The sequence below is a fragment of the Callionymus lyra genome, chromosome 19 (genome assembly GCF_982586985.1).
Source record: "Callionymus lyra chromosome 19, fCalLyr1.hap1.1, whole genome shotgun sequence".
NCBI lineage: Eukaryota > Metazoa > Chordata > Actinopteri > Syngnathiformes > Callionymidae > Callionymus > Callionymus lyra.
In genome coordinates, this window is record NC_141836.1 from 7271850 (window position 1) to 7289553 (window position 17704).

The window sequence follows — 17704 nt, forward strand, 5'->3', positions numbered from 1 at the left end:
TAGCATTTTAAATTTTTTTTTGCTTTTTTTAATCATTATTATTATTAATAAAATTGAATCTTTTCTACATAAAATTTGAATTTTATTTTCTTCTAAATTTAATACAAAAGAGAGTTTTTTTAATTTTCTAAATGCATTCCCTTTTTAATTCATAATGTTTCAAATTCAATATAAAAATGTTGATATAATAGTCACCAGACAATAATTATTTTATTTATATTCCAATAATTATAATATAATTTATAGTAATTACATTTTGTTTACAATAATTATTTAATATTATATTCCAAATTCTTTTTAATTTGCTTCCAGGTCATCACGTGATTGACTGCTCATCACATGATTGGCTCCAAATTCGATCGAGTAGCTCGGCGCTCCATTACTATGGTCTGGTGGCACTGGGACATTTTTATATTGAATTTAAATGGCTATGAATGTTAAAATACCAAATTTAGAAAAAATATTTTTTAATTATTGTAATTATAATATCAAACTCTATGTGTAAAATAAATCATAAACAAAAAAAAGCGATACAAACCCTGCACTAAACTCATAACCTGTTACTAACTTCTTACACGTCTTCTTTTAGTTAGCGATTCTATTCTTTTTTAAAATGGCCACTGATGATGCAACAAGGTCAGCTTGAGGGTCAAGCTTGAGGTATGAATCCATGATCGTACACGAGCCGCCATCTTCTCCTGCTCGATTGGTGGGGTCTGATGAGGTGAAGACGTACCCACAGGAACTGTTCTGGGATCTGCTACTTTGGTACCATCGCATCCCTTCCAGTTTCCGACGTAGCCGCGTGGACTGAGCGACTCGTCTTCACTGAACACAAAGAAAGGCTTCGACTCCTGACGGAAGAACAGAAACGGTCGTCCTGGAAACAAAATAGTTCCAACAAGAAAATAAGACATTTAAACTCCAGTCTTTCTCCAGGACGGAGTGAACTTCCATCCAGAGCAAAGTTGATTGTTTTCAAGTCGTCGACGAGATGCTGTCGTCGCCCAGAGTTCCTCAAGAACATCATGGCGTCACGCCGGCTTCGAACAAAGCGCTCGTTCTGTGAGGAAACGAACGGTGGTTTTGATTCATGGCTTTCAGTCGTGAGGCGAGTTCCGCGTCCACTGTCACGTCAGTGTGGCGTCCATGTTGTTGGCGTGTTCGTTCCTCTCGCGTGTCCTCGTCTCCCCGTCAGGTCCGGGCTGGTGAGGAGGAGATGGACCAGAACCGAGCTGCCTTCAGAAAGTACATCTTCATTCTGAGGTGAGTTTTGAGTTCATCGATGAAACATCGTTTTTCACTGTAACAGGAAGTTTTATGATGATGGCAGAATGTCATTGGAATATTGAATGGTTGAGTTTTACTTTTTTTAAATGTTGAAACTTACTTTTTTCTATTTAAAAAAAAGTATTACATTGTTTTATTGAATAATTTAATTGATTATTTGTTTTTTCTTTTAAATAAAGTAGTTTAAAAAAAATCGAATACTTTCAAAATGATTGATTTTTACACATTTTATATTGAATATAAAAGTCTACAAATTAGATAATTTAAGATATAATATTTAGATTGTTCGATTTAAGAATATAAAGCTCCATTAGTAATAAATAAATAAACTTAAATAATAGATTTTTATAATCCAACATTCTTTTCATATAATCATACTTATATATTCGAATTCCAATAAATCTAAAATACTAAAAAAAATAATTTTAATATTTTGTAATACTTTAAACATAAAAAATAATGGCAGTTTTATACAAACATTTAATATTTATTTTTATTTGAAACAGTCAATTTTATTTTTAAGTTAGTTATAATTTCAAACCTTTCATTGTTAACTTTTAATTCAATTATTCAAAACGGAACCAAATAATTCAACCTTTTAATATAGATAAGATCAAATGTAATTAACTAAAAATAAAAGGTTTATAAAAATAACTTTTCTTCAACCGTTCAATATCCTGACGTACATTAACATGGAAAACGGTGAAAGTTTATTCTGTGACTTGTCGCGTCTCATCGTGTCTGGACCGTGTTTGAACTTTGACCCCACAGAGTCATCAATGGGATGATCATAGATCAGGACTGCCTCGACCCTCCGGCGACTCCTCCTCTTCCGCTTCTTCGTCTGACGCCGATGCAGGTGGACGGGCTCGCCCCGGGGCGCCCGCACCAGCCCTCACCTCTCGGGGAGTTGAACCAGCATCCTCCGCCTGCCACGGAGGAGACGCTGGAGTCGTGACAGTGAAGCGGATCGTGACTCTGTTGAGATGCAGGACGAGAGGAACATTGATCTACGGGGGGACCAGTGGGGGGCGGGGGGTGATGTAAAGGGGGGACGACACTTATTCTACTGGTCTCAGTCTTCTGATCCAAATGTCTTCTTCACAGTGTGCTTCAAGGTCAGTACGGGGAGAAGAGGATGGGTCCGTGGGTGGTGCGGATGGGCCCGGGCGCGGGTCTCAGGAGGGCGTGGCTGAGGGCGGGGCCGGTCAGCAGGTGCGGGTGGTGGTGGTGGTGGTGGGCCGGGGCCCGGAGCGCCAGGTGGTTGGAGGAAGCTGCGGCCGCCATCGCCGCGGCGACGGCCAGCGGGTTCGGCAACAAGCCGGCGCCCAAAACTTTGGTGAGATCCTTGGAGAACGACAGCGTGGACTGGAAACGACAGGTCATCACGAGGGTTTAAAACATGCACTTGAACGCATCATCGAGTTGAGAGACAGGAAGTGACGTCATATTTACCGCCAGGTCGGCGCCTCTGTGCTTCTTGTGTCTGCTCAGGAGGGGGTTGGGTTTCCCCGCCATGCCGTCCCGGTGTCTTCGACTTGATATGTGCTGGAGGACAGACGGAGACACACGTGTTCGGGTCAGAACCGCCTCAAACCCACGCGACAAGAGAAGGACCTGCACCTGTTTGAGTTGCTGCTCAGAGTTGACCCGCACGTTGCAGATCTCACAGTGGAAGGTTCTTTCCTGAGTGTTGGGGTCCACCGGGCCCCCCGCCTGCTCCCCGCTGGGTTTGGGGCCCAGACGAGGGTAAGCCTTGATGGGCCCGAGTCCGCTCCGAGCCTCTAAGATGGTTTTGTGTTTGGTTCCTGCACACACACACACACACAAACACACACACGTCAGCCATATTGTTGGACATTATTTACTACGTTAAGAGTGTGCATCACTAGATAAGGACGAGTCAAGATTATAATGAGTTCTTATCTGGCTCAAACCAGAACTATTTGCATCAGTGGAGGACATTTTATACAGTAGCTGTTCTGATGGGGACAAAAAGAAAACATTTAGGAGCAAAAAGTTGGAAATTTACTAATAAAACTGATCAAAGTACACTAAATTATAATGTTTTTTCCATCATTTTTTTTTTTATCAGATATAAAAAGCACTTTGTTTTCTAATATAAATGTATTTCCACTAAAATATGTTTGAAGTGGCAATAAATACAAAACAAAAATCCTAAAACAAACACTGTGTCCTCACATTAGAAACTAATAATGAATAATTCAAAATAAATTCAAAATAAAAGTTTCTACACGACCTCATGAGGGCCACATAAATACAGTCAAAGGGCCGCTTGTGGCCCCCGGGACGCACTGCTCTAGCTTGGCAGCTACTGACCACTGCAGACCGGATACACGCCACGAGGGGGGGCTGTTTAGGTGGCCCTAACATAATGACTGAGTTAAAGAAATAATAATAATTGTTGTTGTAGTTTCCTCTTTTAACCACTAGAGGCCAGCAGAGTCTCGCCGTACCGTGTGACTGTCGTTTGACCCCAACATGACTCAGATGTCGAGCAGATGTCGGTCAAGATTGACGTTTAAAAGAGTTTCTAACAACTAAATAAACATGAACAATTGTGTATTATTATCTATTTGACATTTTCACAAGAGCAAACTTTTCACTTAAACTTTCAGGATCCAGGTGTTTGTAGCTGCTCTGGTAGGACTTGAAACATTCCTGAATTATAACTAAACTTAATATATTTCACGAAGTTTTGACTCAAAATGTAAAACTACACTGAACAAATACTCTTTTAACTCAAATAAAATCACTTTCAAACTCGCGTCATAGCTCAATGAACACTCCCTCAACACTTGTTTTACAACTATTTGTCTCACTCCCTCTCAGTGAACTCACCAGTGCTGCCTATCTATATTTTTCACCGTCATTCATCAAACTCTGGTTTTCTTCTTCCAAAAAAATGAGAGTTTTAATGTCCGGAAGAGCCTGTGTGACTCTTGACACACACTTTTATGACAGTATATCAGTGTCGTTATATTCGAATTTCAATGATTAAAAAATACTTTTTTATTTATTTATATCCTTTAATATAATCTCGGTAAAATAGTGCCGACATTAATGTTTTTTTCTTACACATGTAGTTTGATATTGTTATTCAAATCATTTCAAAATAAGTTTTCTAATTTCAATATTATTTAATGAGAGGACTTTTTAATTCAATATTAAAAATACGGACACTTTATACTAACATTGAAAATAAAATAATTGTATAAAAAATCTTAATTTAACTTAAATTACATTAAAAATAATATTGCATTTTTGGATACATATTAAGCTTTGAAATCCTTTTATATAATTTAGATCAATAGTTTGTTATAATAATTTTAAGGTTAAAACTGTTTTTTTTTTACTAGTATACTAATCATTTTGAAAAAAGTTTGGAAGTTTGGAATTAGTACCCTTTTGAATTCAATACTATTGAATATTACACCAATATTTATATATATATATTTATTTTCAATAAAATAACGTATATTTTGAAGTTACTTTAAAAAGACAAAACAAATCAACCTTTATATACTTGAATCTGAAGAAAACAATGAAAAGATGAGGTTGAAAATAGTCAAGCGTTAAATTCCAACAATATTCTAGTGTCACTGATTCACTTCCAAACACTGTCATCCAAACTCTCGCAGAGATTACGTAACGTTTCTTCTTCTTCTCTCTGGTCTGCTCCACACATGCTGCTGATCCTGAACCTTCTCTCATGTTTCCTGACACAGATTCAAAGTGATGGACTTGATCTTGTTTCTCTCACGTTCATCTGCTTCCACTCGTGGCGACCCCTTGGAGGGAGGATCTGTTTCACGCCTGCTCGTGATCACCAGAGGTTCTTCTAGAAGTGAGTCCATGTTCTGGATCTTAAACGAGTCATAACAGAGTCGCTCATATGTTTGACTCTGTCAGTTATTAAACGGTTTCTCAAGATAAGTGAGAGTCTCTTTACGACTCCTGTTGTGTTTAATTGTGTGAAGATGTGGAGGCGGAACTCAACCCACATCAGAACCTTGCTGAGTTCACTGAGGTCACTGAGATCAGGCGGATCAGTTATCAACGTTATTAGGATCAGAACCTCTCAGATTCCTGACTGGAAGCGCTTTATCCATGAGAAGTTTCAGTCTGTCGTCACTACATAGACAGACTTAGTGAAAGGATCTGTTGTGTGGAGTCCCTCAAGGTTCTGTTTTGGGTCCTTTATTATTTTCATTTTTAAATATAATGTTATTATTATTGAATTCAATTATTAAATCAACAAAAATTCAAGCTTAAAAAAGACTCATTCAACATTCTGTTGACCCGGATACCTTCATAGAACTTCTCTGGGTTCTTCGATGTCGTCGCAGAACCAGACTCACCTTTGTTGTGGGCCTCCAGCTGGGATAAGGAGTTGACGGCCACCTTGCACAGCGAGCAGTAGAGCAACTTCTTGGCCTTGTCCTCCTCCGTCTCCGGGCTGGGGGGGCTGCTGGAGGCCGCCGGGGGGCCGCCGCCCCCTGACCCCGGGGGTCCACTGCCCAAATCCTGGCAGCCCGGAGAGGCGCAGTCCTGGGGGGCCGCCGAGGACGCCTGGTCGGGCAGTAGGGTGGAGGGAGCGGGCGAGTCCATGGGCGGGGTGGGCGGCGTGGTCAGGGGCGGGAGGGGCCCCGGGGCCAGCAGGGTCTCGTTCAAATGTGACAGCGGAGGAAGATCATCTAGAAGGAAAACAGAGACAGTGATGTTCAATGAAAAGGGAGGAAAAAAAGAAAAAGGATTCCAGCAATAAAGACTGAAACCAGAACCAGAACCTCCTGGTTCAGGAGGAGGTCAGTGGACCGTCCAGCCGCTCTGGCGGGAGGAAAGAACTTCCAGGAAAGTGACGAGAGAAACTTTTGTTCCTGCAGATAAGCTAACGAGTAACAGTCTAAGCTTCTCTGGAGCAGAACTGCGCCCCCTGCTGGCGATAATAAAATAAGATAAAAAGAAACAGAACCACAATCACTTAAATAAAAACCATAAGTTCTGTGATGGTTCTCACATGAAAGGGTGTGATCAAGTTTCATTTACTGTGAAGTGAGTCACTTCATCTGATGTGGTCTCCACGGTGAGGGTCCGTCCAGCACCTGCTGCTGTTGTTCTTGGCTGTTTTGGCTCAAACGGCAACAGAGCAGAGACCCTTCCAAAGACAACATCATTAGGACTGAGCCCCCCCAAACCCCGTCCCCCTTATCCCCCCTCCCTCCAGCCTCTATTCGTGGACATGCTCCGACATACAAACACACGTGTTCATGATTAAACGCACACACACACACACACGACTCTGGTATTCGCCAGCGGAGGGTGTGTCTGAGTAGGAGACCCTGAATCTGGGTGTGGACCCCCAAACTCTCCCACCACAACTTCAGATATTCCACCCTTTAGTTTCCCATTTTCAGATTCTCGAGTCGTCCTCCAGATCCCAACCTGAGACTCTGAGTGCTATGATGTAATAAAGTCATCAGTGTTTCCACTTTTTCTGGACCGAAAATAACATTCCCGTCTTTTCTCTTCGCTGGAACTCTCGGCTGCAGAGTCGAGCAGATGTGAGCGAGAGCAGCGGGTCGGGGAGACTCTGTGTGTCGACCCAAAGGCCTCGACGGGTCTCAGTGCACTTCGCAGTGTGAAAACCTCACCTTCCTATTTATAGACACTGGCTCCTCGCCTGAAACATCTGCAGCACATTTAGAATCAAACCAGTGAGAAGCTGAAGCTCAACTAGGCTAAGATGCTAACTGTGCTAACCATACACCCATGCTGCAGGAAGGGGAGATTCTGTCGCTCCTTTTTTCTTTCACAACTATCACAAACTATTATAAAAATATATATATATATATATATATATATATATATATATATAAGTATTACCTGCCACTTCTGTACTGTAGTGTGTGCATTAAAAATGTATTTGGGTTTATTGTTTTTTGCTAATGTTTATTGTAGCTTATTTATTATTGTGTGTTTTTGTTATCATTTATTATTATAGTATTTCTTTTTTAAATATTTTATTTTAATTATTGTGTGTTTTTGTTATCATTTATTATAATATATTATTTCTTTTTTAAATATTTTATTTTAATTATTGTAGTTTTTGTAGTCATTTATTATTATAGTATTTCTTTTTTAAATATTTTATTTTAATTATTGTAGTTTTTGTAGTCATTTATTATTATAGTATTTCTTTTTTTAAATATTTTATTTAAATTATTGTAGTTTTTGTTATCTTTCATGAATCCTACAGACTTAAGGAATCCTGTAGAATTTCATGAATCCTACAGACATTAATGAATCCTACAGGCTTTCATGAATCCCATAGAATTTCATGAATCCTACAGACGTTCATGAATCCTACAGACGTTCACGAATACTACAGACTACATGAATCCTACAGACGTCAATAATTACTACAGGCTTTCATGAATCCTACAGACATTAATGAATCCTACAGACTTTCATGAATGCTGTAGAATTTCATGAATCCTACAGACGTTCATGAATCCTACAGACGTTCACGAATCCTACAGACTACATGAATCCTACAGACGTCAATAATTACTACAGACTTTCGTGAATCCTGCATACTTTCATGAATCCTGCAGACTTTCATGAATCCTACAGACGTCAACGAATCCTACAGACGTTCATGAATCCTGCAGACATTCATGAATCCTACAGACGTTCACGAATCCTACAGACTACATGAATCCTACAGACGTCAATAATTACTACAGGCTTTCATGAATCCTACAGACGTCAATGAATCCTACAGACTTTCGTGAATCCTGCATACTTTCATGAATCCTGCAGACTTTCATGAATCCTACAGACGTCAACGAATCCTACAGACGTTCATGAATCCTGCAGACATTCATGAATCCTACAGACGTTCACGAATCCTACAGACTACATGAATCCTACAGACATCAATAATTACTACAGGCTTTCATGAATCCTACAGACCTTAATGAATCCTACAGACTTTCATGAATCCTGTAGAATTTCATGAATCCTACAGACGTTCATGAATCCTACATGCTTTCATTAATCCTACAGACTTCATGAATCCTACAGACGTCAATGAATCCTACAGACTTTTGTGAATCCTGCATACTTTCATGAATCCTACAGATGTCAATGAATCCCACAGACGTTCATGAATCCTGCAGACATTCATGAATACTACAGACGTTCATGAATCCTACAGACTTTTGTGAATCCTGCATACTTTCATGAATCCTGCAGACTTTCATGAATCCTACAGATGTCAATGAATCCCACAGACGTTCATGAATCCTGCAGACATTCATGAATACTACAGACGTTCATGAATCCTGCAGACATTCATGAATACTACAGACGTTCATGAATCCTGCAGACATTCATGAATACTACAGACGTTCATGAATCCTGCAGACGTTAATGAATCCTACAGACTTTGGTGAATCCTGCAGACGTTAATGAATCCTACAGACATTAATGAATCCTACAGACTTAATGAATCATGTGTACTGTATGTCAAAATATAATATGTATGTATGTGGACAGCTCAAATGACTCATGTGGTAATATTAAATGTAGAAGCTAAAGGTAGCGTTAGCTTGAGAAAGACCTAATGACTAAAAGTGTGTTGGTGCCGCCTACATTGGATCACCCCCTTTGGAAATAAACTTTGTGCGACTCCAAAAACATTCTTTGTTCTCGCTCTAAACACACTGATTGTGGAGGAACTCAAGTTTCCAAAACTTACTGATTGACTTTGTATCGGGAATTACAACCGGGAACGTTAGCCAGATTTTTTTTTTAAAAAAACAAGTCAAAGACACATTCTGTTCTATTATCGGACCTCAGAGAAGTTCTACATGTGGCGGCGATAACAATCGACTATTTGTCAAATACCTGGAGAACAGTTTGGCCGACACTCAAAAGTTCTCTCAGAGGTTCCATTCGCAGTCTTGGAACTTTGCTCTGCTGGCGAGTATCTGACAAGTCAAACTTAAACGGGTTGACTTGGTCAACATTCCTGTCTCAGAAATGATCTTGATCGATCATGAAATCGGTCATCTGGGGTTTATGGCAGTAGATCAGTACCTTCAGAATATAGAGTGATTGCATTTAACATTTCAAATGTTTAAACGTTTTTTAATTGACATTTTTCAAAGCATTGAATCATTTTTTAAGAACTTATTTCAGTAGTTTTATATATAAAAGTTGCATGAATGCATTTAAAAAAACATTTTCTTTACTTTAAAATTTTCCAAATTTGTTCAAAAATGATATAATTAAAAAAAATACATTTTCTAAATCCGATTTTATTTTTTAATTATAGTCTTTTAAAACCAATATATCATTTTGAAAACCTTACATCAACATTTTAAATTATATTTAAAAGGCCACAAAAGGAACTTGTAATATTGGAATTAGAATATAAAACTATGTGTAAAGAAAAATGTTAATTTAAATAATTAAAAAAAACTTTTAATTTGCAAATTATAGAATAAAATGATTTGTTAGAAACAAATTGTACCTTTCAATTAAGATATTATTGAATTCAATTATTAAAAAACAATTAAATGCTTTAAAAACTAAAGCATTTTAATTAAAAAAAAGTTAAATCCAACATATTCTGATGACACTGATATACTTCTATACGGGTAGTCCATCCCTTCCTCCTGGTCCCTGACCCTCCAAGATCACCCAGGCCCAACACAGAGGATCTGACTTCCCTGACAGGGGTCAGCAGAGAAAGATAACCGGGTCCAGATGTGTAACAGGTCCAGTGTTGTGGCACAGCCCCATAATCCTCCTCAGGAAATTAAAGCTATGCATGATATTCGACTCGGGAGGGAGCGCCCACGCGAGGAATAGTCTCCCTTCAACAGCTGCCGGAGAGAATGTTTCAAAATAAAACCCTTTAAAGCTTTCCCAAATCACAGTGTAGGTTCGTGGTTAATGGCGACGCGAAGCTCGCAGTCTTGGCCGACAGTCCGGCTTGTAATCGGTTTTATGGCCCGTGTCATAAACTGAAGAGGTCGTAAAACACTTTTACCGTCTTTAAAATCACATTTGTGGGTATTGAGGTGAGCGTGTCTCCGCTCTTCATCTCTGCCTCGTCCATCCTTTTAATCCGACACTGATGCTTGAACTTGGTAACGATATTTTTTCAGAACCTTGATGAAGACTAGTGCTGTGTATTGGTGAGAATCTGGTGATACAATAAGTATCATAATACAGGGACAACATTAAGATATATTGTGATACTGTAGGAACAAGTATATATGGGTAGTATTGTCGAGGACTTGACTCTGGCGTTGCAGAATTTACAGACCACGTGACTCTTGACAAAGTCGTAACTGCTTTCATTTGTGTTGAAACGAAAATATGGGGATCTTCACCCCGCGAACCTCGTAGCACTGCAAGTCCAGAACCAGAGCCAAACAAAGACATTTGAGGGACAAACTCAGAGCCCTGAGGTTCTCCGGTCCTTACTAGGGGTGTGTATTGGAAAGAATCTGACGACAAGTATCACCATACAGTGTCAACGATATACTGTAGGATTTATGTGTAGTATTGTCGAGTACTTGACCCTGTTGTAGAATTTACAGACCACATGACTCTTGACAAAGTCGTAACTGCTTTCATTTGTTTTCAAACCAAATGTCCAAACAAGGCTGGAGTCGACTGTATCCTCTCGTCCTCAGTTATCACCTAGATCTCGCAGGATTTCATTGTTACTTTAGCCCTAATGACTGCTGCCATCTAGTGTCTGGAAGTTTAATTGCAACAAAAAAAATGAACAAATGCTGTTAATATTTGCATTTTCATGGTGAATTAAAAAAAAATCGAATGATTTTATTTTATACACACTTTATTGAAATATTAACCATAGAAGAACTGTTATAAAAATGTAATATAATTTAAAAGCCTGAATAAATTCATTGAAAACATTGATACATTAATGTTGAATCTCGATACAGTATCATAAATAAAAATATTGCGATATTTCATTGAGTACATTTACTTACACAGCGGATGAATACTTCACCAGACAGATGTTCGTACCTCAAATATTGCCTGAACCAACATTTTGCTCATGAACAGAGGCAGGGAAAATCCTGGTGCTGAACCCTCAACTTTTCTCATTTGCACACAGTCCAACAGGGGGCAGCAGAGAGCTTTTTTTATGAGTATTTGGCAAAAGTTTACCTATGGACTAAAAGCAAAACTGGCAGCTCCAACCAGTTAATCCATCAACGAGCATGATAATGGTCGCACACGTGCACCCCAGGTGGACTTCACAGTGTGCTGCGACCTGGTCAGGTGTGTCGACGTGTCCCACAAGTACCACGTGTTGGGAAGAGCGACCCGCGGGTCACTGTAGCGCCCGGGTCTCAATGATTGATGAGCAGCGAAACTCAACGCCGGCCGTCCCAGAGCCAAACCTCATTCATAATGCAGGCGGGGTTTTTTTTTTTTTTTTTTTCTCTCCCTCCAGTCTGGCCTGCATCCCAACTCTGAGTCACAGGAACATGAACGCTTCAGAAATGTTGTTGAATCTCTTGACTCGTCGTGTTTTCATGACCTCAGGCTACAAAGATTTCCTCGGGAAATTTAATTTACAGTCAAGCAGAGAGTGAAACACGAGAAATATCATCTCAAGCCAGAGTGGGTTTGAAAACAAGAGTCGGCTCGTAGTCATGCAACGCACACACACACACACACGTCACCAGTCTAATTGTCCTTGACTTGGTACACGCCCAGGTGGGTCTCAAGACTCAATATCAGGGCGAGAAGGTGGTTCGACCGCCGCTCCAGAAGAGAGGGCGTATCCAACCCAACCCCTCCGAGTAAACAGCTGCCTCTCCATCACCACATGCCGGGCCCAAAACCCCCGTCCCACGGGGGGCAAAATCCCCCAAATGACAAAAGGCCAGAGACCACGAAACCCATGGTCATAAAACTCATGACCTGCAAGATGAACAAGAGATCCAGTAATGTTGGGTGATTGACCTTTGGTGTCGGGTTCACGAGCGCCAGGACTGGGTGCATCTGATAGTTTAATGAGAGGCGATCAAAGCGGTAACGCTGCGTCCCGGCTAACGGACCTTTAGACTCCGTGGGACTTTGCAAACACTATAAAAAGACCCTGTAAAGACGGAGAGCTCGCACTCTCACACAGCCAGAGACAATTTGTCACAGAGGTGAAGAGATGACTGACAGCCGCTTCTATTGTCCCGTGGTTTGTTAGCACCTGAGGAAGAGGTTCTGGAACTCAGACCGATTGAGTTCGCTTCTGGGAGGAAACCAAGAAGAGCAGATGATGTTATTTAGTGTTATTGCTTATTATTGTTATTATTATTACTGAAGCTTGTATTTAGTTTTACTGATAACACATTCTTTTAATTAACATTGAATTATTTCATTTTATGTCATGTTATAGTCAGCTATTTATTTATATAAAATAACCTTAACTTGTTATATGTTTACCCAATAAAATGTATAATAAAAAGAGTGTAATATTTTTTTTTTAAATTAACAATATAAAGAATAACAACGTTTTAATGTAGGATTTTGTGTTATGATTGTTTTTTTAATTAAATATTTTTTAATTTTTTAATCGATGACCATGACCCGGAAGTTCATTGTTTTTCCGGGTCAAGTGTAAGTGACTTTTAGTTTTCAGTAAGAGGGATGATACGCAATTTAGTTTTTCCCTAGTCATTTTAAGAAGCCACTTCAGTCTCTTTTTTTTTTTTTTTAGCGTGGATCATTCTATGTAAGTGACGAAGTATTTTATAGCTACAAATTGTGCGAGAAAAAAAAAGTTTAGTAATGCAAGCTAACGTTGCTAATGCTAACCGTTGTCACACAGGCTTCTCTTCAGAGGTGACGATGAAGATGACGTGTACAGACCAGGATGTCCAGGTGTCAACTGTGGGGTCTCACGAACCACTGCGCATAAGAAGGTAAGGCCAGAGTGGTTTAAATTTATTTTGAAAATGTTGAGCGTCAAATAGAAGGCAATATTCAGAGAAATAAAAAAATAAACAAGGTGAGAAGAAAACTAAAGTTGGTAAAAAAAAGAAGTCTTAGTGGCCTTACTCTGACCCCATGATGCTCAAAAGCATCCTCCTTCCAAACACCCCCGGTCCAGGCTCTCACAGCTGAACGGATCAGTTCACGTACCAGAACCACTCTGGGGACCGAGAGCATACAACGAACCAGCAAGAATAGAAGACACAGTAAAAGGTTCACCTAAAATAGAACTGGATGGGAATGTTGACGTTTTTCAGATCCTGTTCTGGGCGGACTGACGTGGTCCTGTGTGTCTTGAAGAGCCAAAACTGCAGGGTGGACTCCTAATTGTGGAGTCCTTGTTTCCAGAGGATTTAAAACCTTCTTTTTTTCCCCCCTTCTGCTTTTAAGAGCGTTCCTACTAAAGTTGCCGGATCATTGTGAACCGATGGTTGAGATCTGGATGAGCAGCTGTTGTTTTGAACGTTCTAGTGAGGCTTGGATTTATCCCACTTTGGTTCTCAGCTTTAAATCAGGCATGTCCAGAGTCGGTAGACAGTCTCTGTCATGAAAATGTACTATTGAACCAGATAAACATTTCAATAATATATGATCGTACTGCACTTTCTAACAAGAGCATGTGAGTGATAGAATCTTCAAAGTCGACCCACCAAGTTAAATACTTTTTCCTTTCCCTTGACTGCCTGTGAAAAGTCTCAATTTTGTGTCAAACCATTTAAAGACACGATTGGAATTCAAACTATGATTTTACATCCACTTAATACATAGTTAGATTTAATATTTAGTTAAGATTTATAATGGGTCACTCCTGCTGAATTAACTTTGTGTTATAAATCTCCTTACTTTATCGAGTTTATTAAAAGTTTGATGGACTACACACAAGATCTGAACCTTTCACATGAACACGTTTTAGAAGGATGTCATTTAATTTGTTGCTGCCAGATATATGGTCGACAGTCTGGGATTGATTTTTCACTGGAAACACTTTCAGATGTTCAAGCGTCCTGTTTATACTTGGAAACATTTAAAGTGTCACCAAAATCATGGCAGCATGGGTCCTGCCTCGTGTTTAAATGTCAACACAGGGCAAAGCAAAGTGAGAGAGAAGAAGAGCGCCGAAGGACTTTGTGGTCAAAGTCTGCGTCTGAACCAACTTGGATAGTACTGGCAAGACTTCGGTATAATTAAAATCAGATCCATATTTACTTCCTTGGAGGACTTGGACTTTTTTTGGGGGGCACAAAGTCACCTTCACAACTGTTTTTGCAAGTATGATTTCTGCACTCTACCACCGTAATGAGGAAGTCCCACGGAAACGATAACATTTGTTCACGTTTACCCGACAAATTTCACATGTCACAGGACCAGGTAGGACTATGGAAAAAGTGAGCTAATAATGCCGAGGATTATTTTGGGATTTATTGCCGCTCCAGCAGCACGGACCCGCACAGCTGCCAAGAAACATTAATCAAAGGTCATCCTTCGTACGGACATGGCATTCAGTTTTATCCACTTATCTATTAGTGGACGCTGGGATAGGGAGAGGGAGAGAGAGAGAGAGTTAATGGATGTGCTTCCATCCTTCATCTCCAGAGTATGGTCAACTGGTGGTAGAAAAACCACCCAGTAGTAGCTTCAAGAATGAATCATCCCACTTTGTTTTATGTTTTGATTCAACTTTAATTCTGGAGTGGTCTGTTGTTTAAGAAATCCAGCCGACAAAAGTCAACACAGCCTCATCGTAGACTGCAAGAAGACGTGATGGCATCCAAAAAAAGTCAGCCTTATCTGATGATGTCACTGGACCTCAGGACAAAGCCCCGACTGTCTAAAGTTGTACTTCACTGTTGTGTGTTTCGAGGGTGATGTCATATCTTCTCGCTAAAGCAGCACCTTTTGTGTTGTGTCTAGCTTGTCAATCTCGGGAAAAACCACAGACGCTTTCCAAATTATTTTCAGTCGCTCCCTGGACACCCTTATTCCCCAGCAACATTAGAAAACTCCTCACCTCCTAATTTCCACTGGGAACCACTACTATTGCCTTTTCTTTTCTCACTTCAAGGCGGCTGACAACGGGTACAATAAAGTCCAGATCATGGTGACCCAAGCGAATCACGAAGGAAACCATACATTTTGTCTCTCACCCATAATGATTGTGACTTGAAATCATGTGGCGACAATCTTTGGCTAATCATTTTACACTGAGAAATGAAGGCCTGTTGCCTTCCAGCGTCACTCAACTTCGTGTGGAAGAGTTGGGATTACTAATTTGTGTCTTTTTGGAGTTACTTGCATAAACTTATGTCCATTTTAATGAAGTGACGGGAGCTCAGTTGTCTTCGTCTTAATCTTCATACAAAAAAACACACTTAAAAACATCCAAATACCTCCATACTGCTCCTCTATAATGTTGCTTTTGTAGTGAACAATATCTCATGACGGAGCTTCTTTACATTAGGGACGTTACAGACGAGAAGTGTGGAGGTATTTGGATGTTTTTTGGTGTCCTTTTGGATGAAGTAAATTAGGCTCTGGTCGCGACCTCCATATAGACAAGCATTTTAGCCTGTAACTCAAAAAAGGAACAGATTACTCTGAAAATAATCCTAACCCTTAGTTGACATGTGAAATTTGAATTTTGGATGAACTATCCATTTTAAATAAAGACCAGAACTGAATAAGCCCAAACAAACAAAAAGGAAGGTTTTATCCTCTGAGATCATCCAAAGAGTTATTTTGACAATTTTACATCTCATTTCCTCTCCAGCCAAAAATGCATGTCATTGATTATTTTCTTTTGTGGTTCCCTGGGGAGGTTCCCTGCGGTCTCACCTGTTTTCCCGAGCTCGCAATCGGAACCGGGAGCAGCAGGTGGGGACGGGGAGGCGGTTGGGGTCACAGTCTGAGGCTTGTCCCCCTCCTGAGGGCGACTCTTGGACGTCTCGATGCCTTTGACTCTCCTGGCGTGACGGTTCCCTTTGTAGTGGGCTTCGGCCTGACTCTGTGGAGCAGCAGCAGCAGAGAAGACATGTTTACATCGCGGCTCCAACACACGCCAAACACATGCCGCTTTAATCACATGTTACATATTTCAGCTCGGCGGCGCCAGGGACAGCCGGGAGCTTACAGTGGACGGATAAATGGATCACAGGAATGGGAAACGTTATTTGAAAAGACACAGCCTCCCACATCTCCGGCAAACATGGCTCCTCTGTATTTAAATAAACGTTCACGGTTCTGACAACTTTACTAGTCCCTGGAGCGCAGTACGACAACAGCTATGAACGGACCAAACGAAACACGGACACAGCCTACAGACGTCCAGGTCGTACCTCAGAGCTGTCCCCGGAACATCAACACTTGACTTCTGCTTCCAGAATAAACCCTCAGTGAGCTCAGGGGACAGTTATTGACTGTCAGATACACAACTGGAGAGTCCAGGAAACCTCATAGTTCTCCAGCAAACACAAAGATCTGTCGTGGCTCTACACGGAGCAGATGTTGAAACTCGCCCGTGTAGAGTTCAAACGACGACTCATTCCTCATCAAATTAATAATCTGACTTCACCAATTGAGCCTCGGGGATCGTTCCGAGTCCTCTCATCAGTCACAGTTAAAGAGATGGATTTTTCCTTCTACGGTGTGACGCTTCAAACGAGCACATCTACGACTTTTCCCGTCTCCGGCTTCACCGCTCAGTCACGCTGGATGACATGCAGACAGGGGTTAAACCCAGGATCAGAGGGATGACCCGTAATCTGGAGGACCTGTTCGAACACACATGACTGCTGAGCCCTCCACATGCATGTCGTCTCTGTGTGCGCCGTGATTGGACGCTGGTGAAGTCAGGGATGCCGAAGTCACTTTAGGAGGCTCGCGGGCAGATTGTTTTGGTGCGTGAGCGATATAAATCTACATTCACGTCTGGCTGCAAACCCTCAATGGCCTGTTATGATAACGACATTCCACCAGAAGCTTTGTGAGGCAAATTGAATTCCACGAGCCTTCTGGCAGGAGCATGGAGCCCATTTATTTCAGGAGGTGTTTGTCTTCTGCTGCTGTTTGCGCAGGAGTAAACAAACGTGGCAAGTCAATAACAACTGGACATTCATGAGTAACTAGCAGAACATCTGCGTGATGTTTGTCTAGACGGAGGAGATCAAATCTTGTGTCATGTGACAAGTCATTATACTCCTCAGCTACTGGTGGCTCTGATCTTACACAATTCCCAAGTACTGTTTTGGGAATATATTTGCATACGATACAGACTCAAAAAACTGCTATGTTGCGATAAATTGTGATACTATAGTAACAAGGATATATTTGTAGTATTGTCGAGTAC

At 40.6% G+C, this 17704-nt stretch overlaps 1 protein-coding gene across 3 annotated transcripts in view; it reads right to left on the reverse strand.

The window, feature by feature from the left end:
* Positions 1-1757: 1757 nt before the first annotated feature.
* Positions 1758-17704, reverse strand: part of znf385a (zinc finger protein 385A) — a 53230-nt gene continuing 37283 nt past the window's right edge. For all 3 annotated transcript variants that reach the window (XM_087782041.1, XM_087782043.1, XM_087782044.1), the window contains 5 exons: positions 16195-16363; positions 5673-6008; positions 2914-3098; positions 2746-2838; positions 1758-2658 (listed from right to left, as the gene is read on the reverse strand). In XM_087782041.1, coding sequence (XP_087638167.1) covers positions 2410-2658; positions 2746-2838; positions 2914-3098; positions 5673-6008; positions 16195-16363 — 1032 coding nt within the window. In that variant the 3' untranslated portion in view covers positions 1758-2409. The remainder of the gene's footprint in view (positions 2659-2745; positions 2839-2913; positions 3099-5672; positions 6009-16194; positions 16364-17704) is intronic.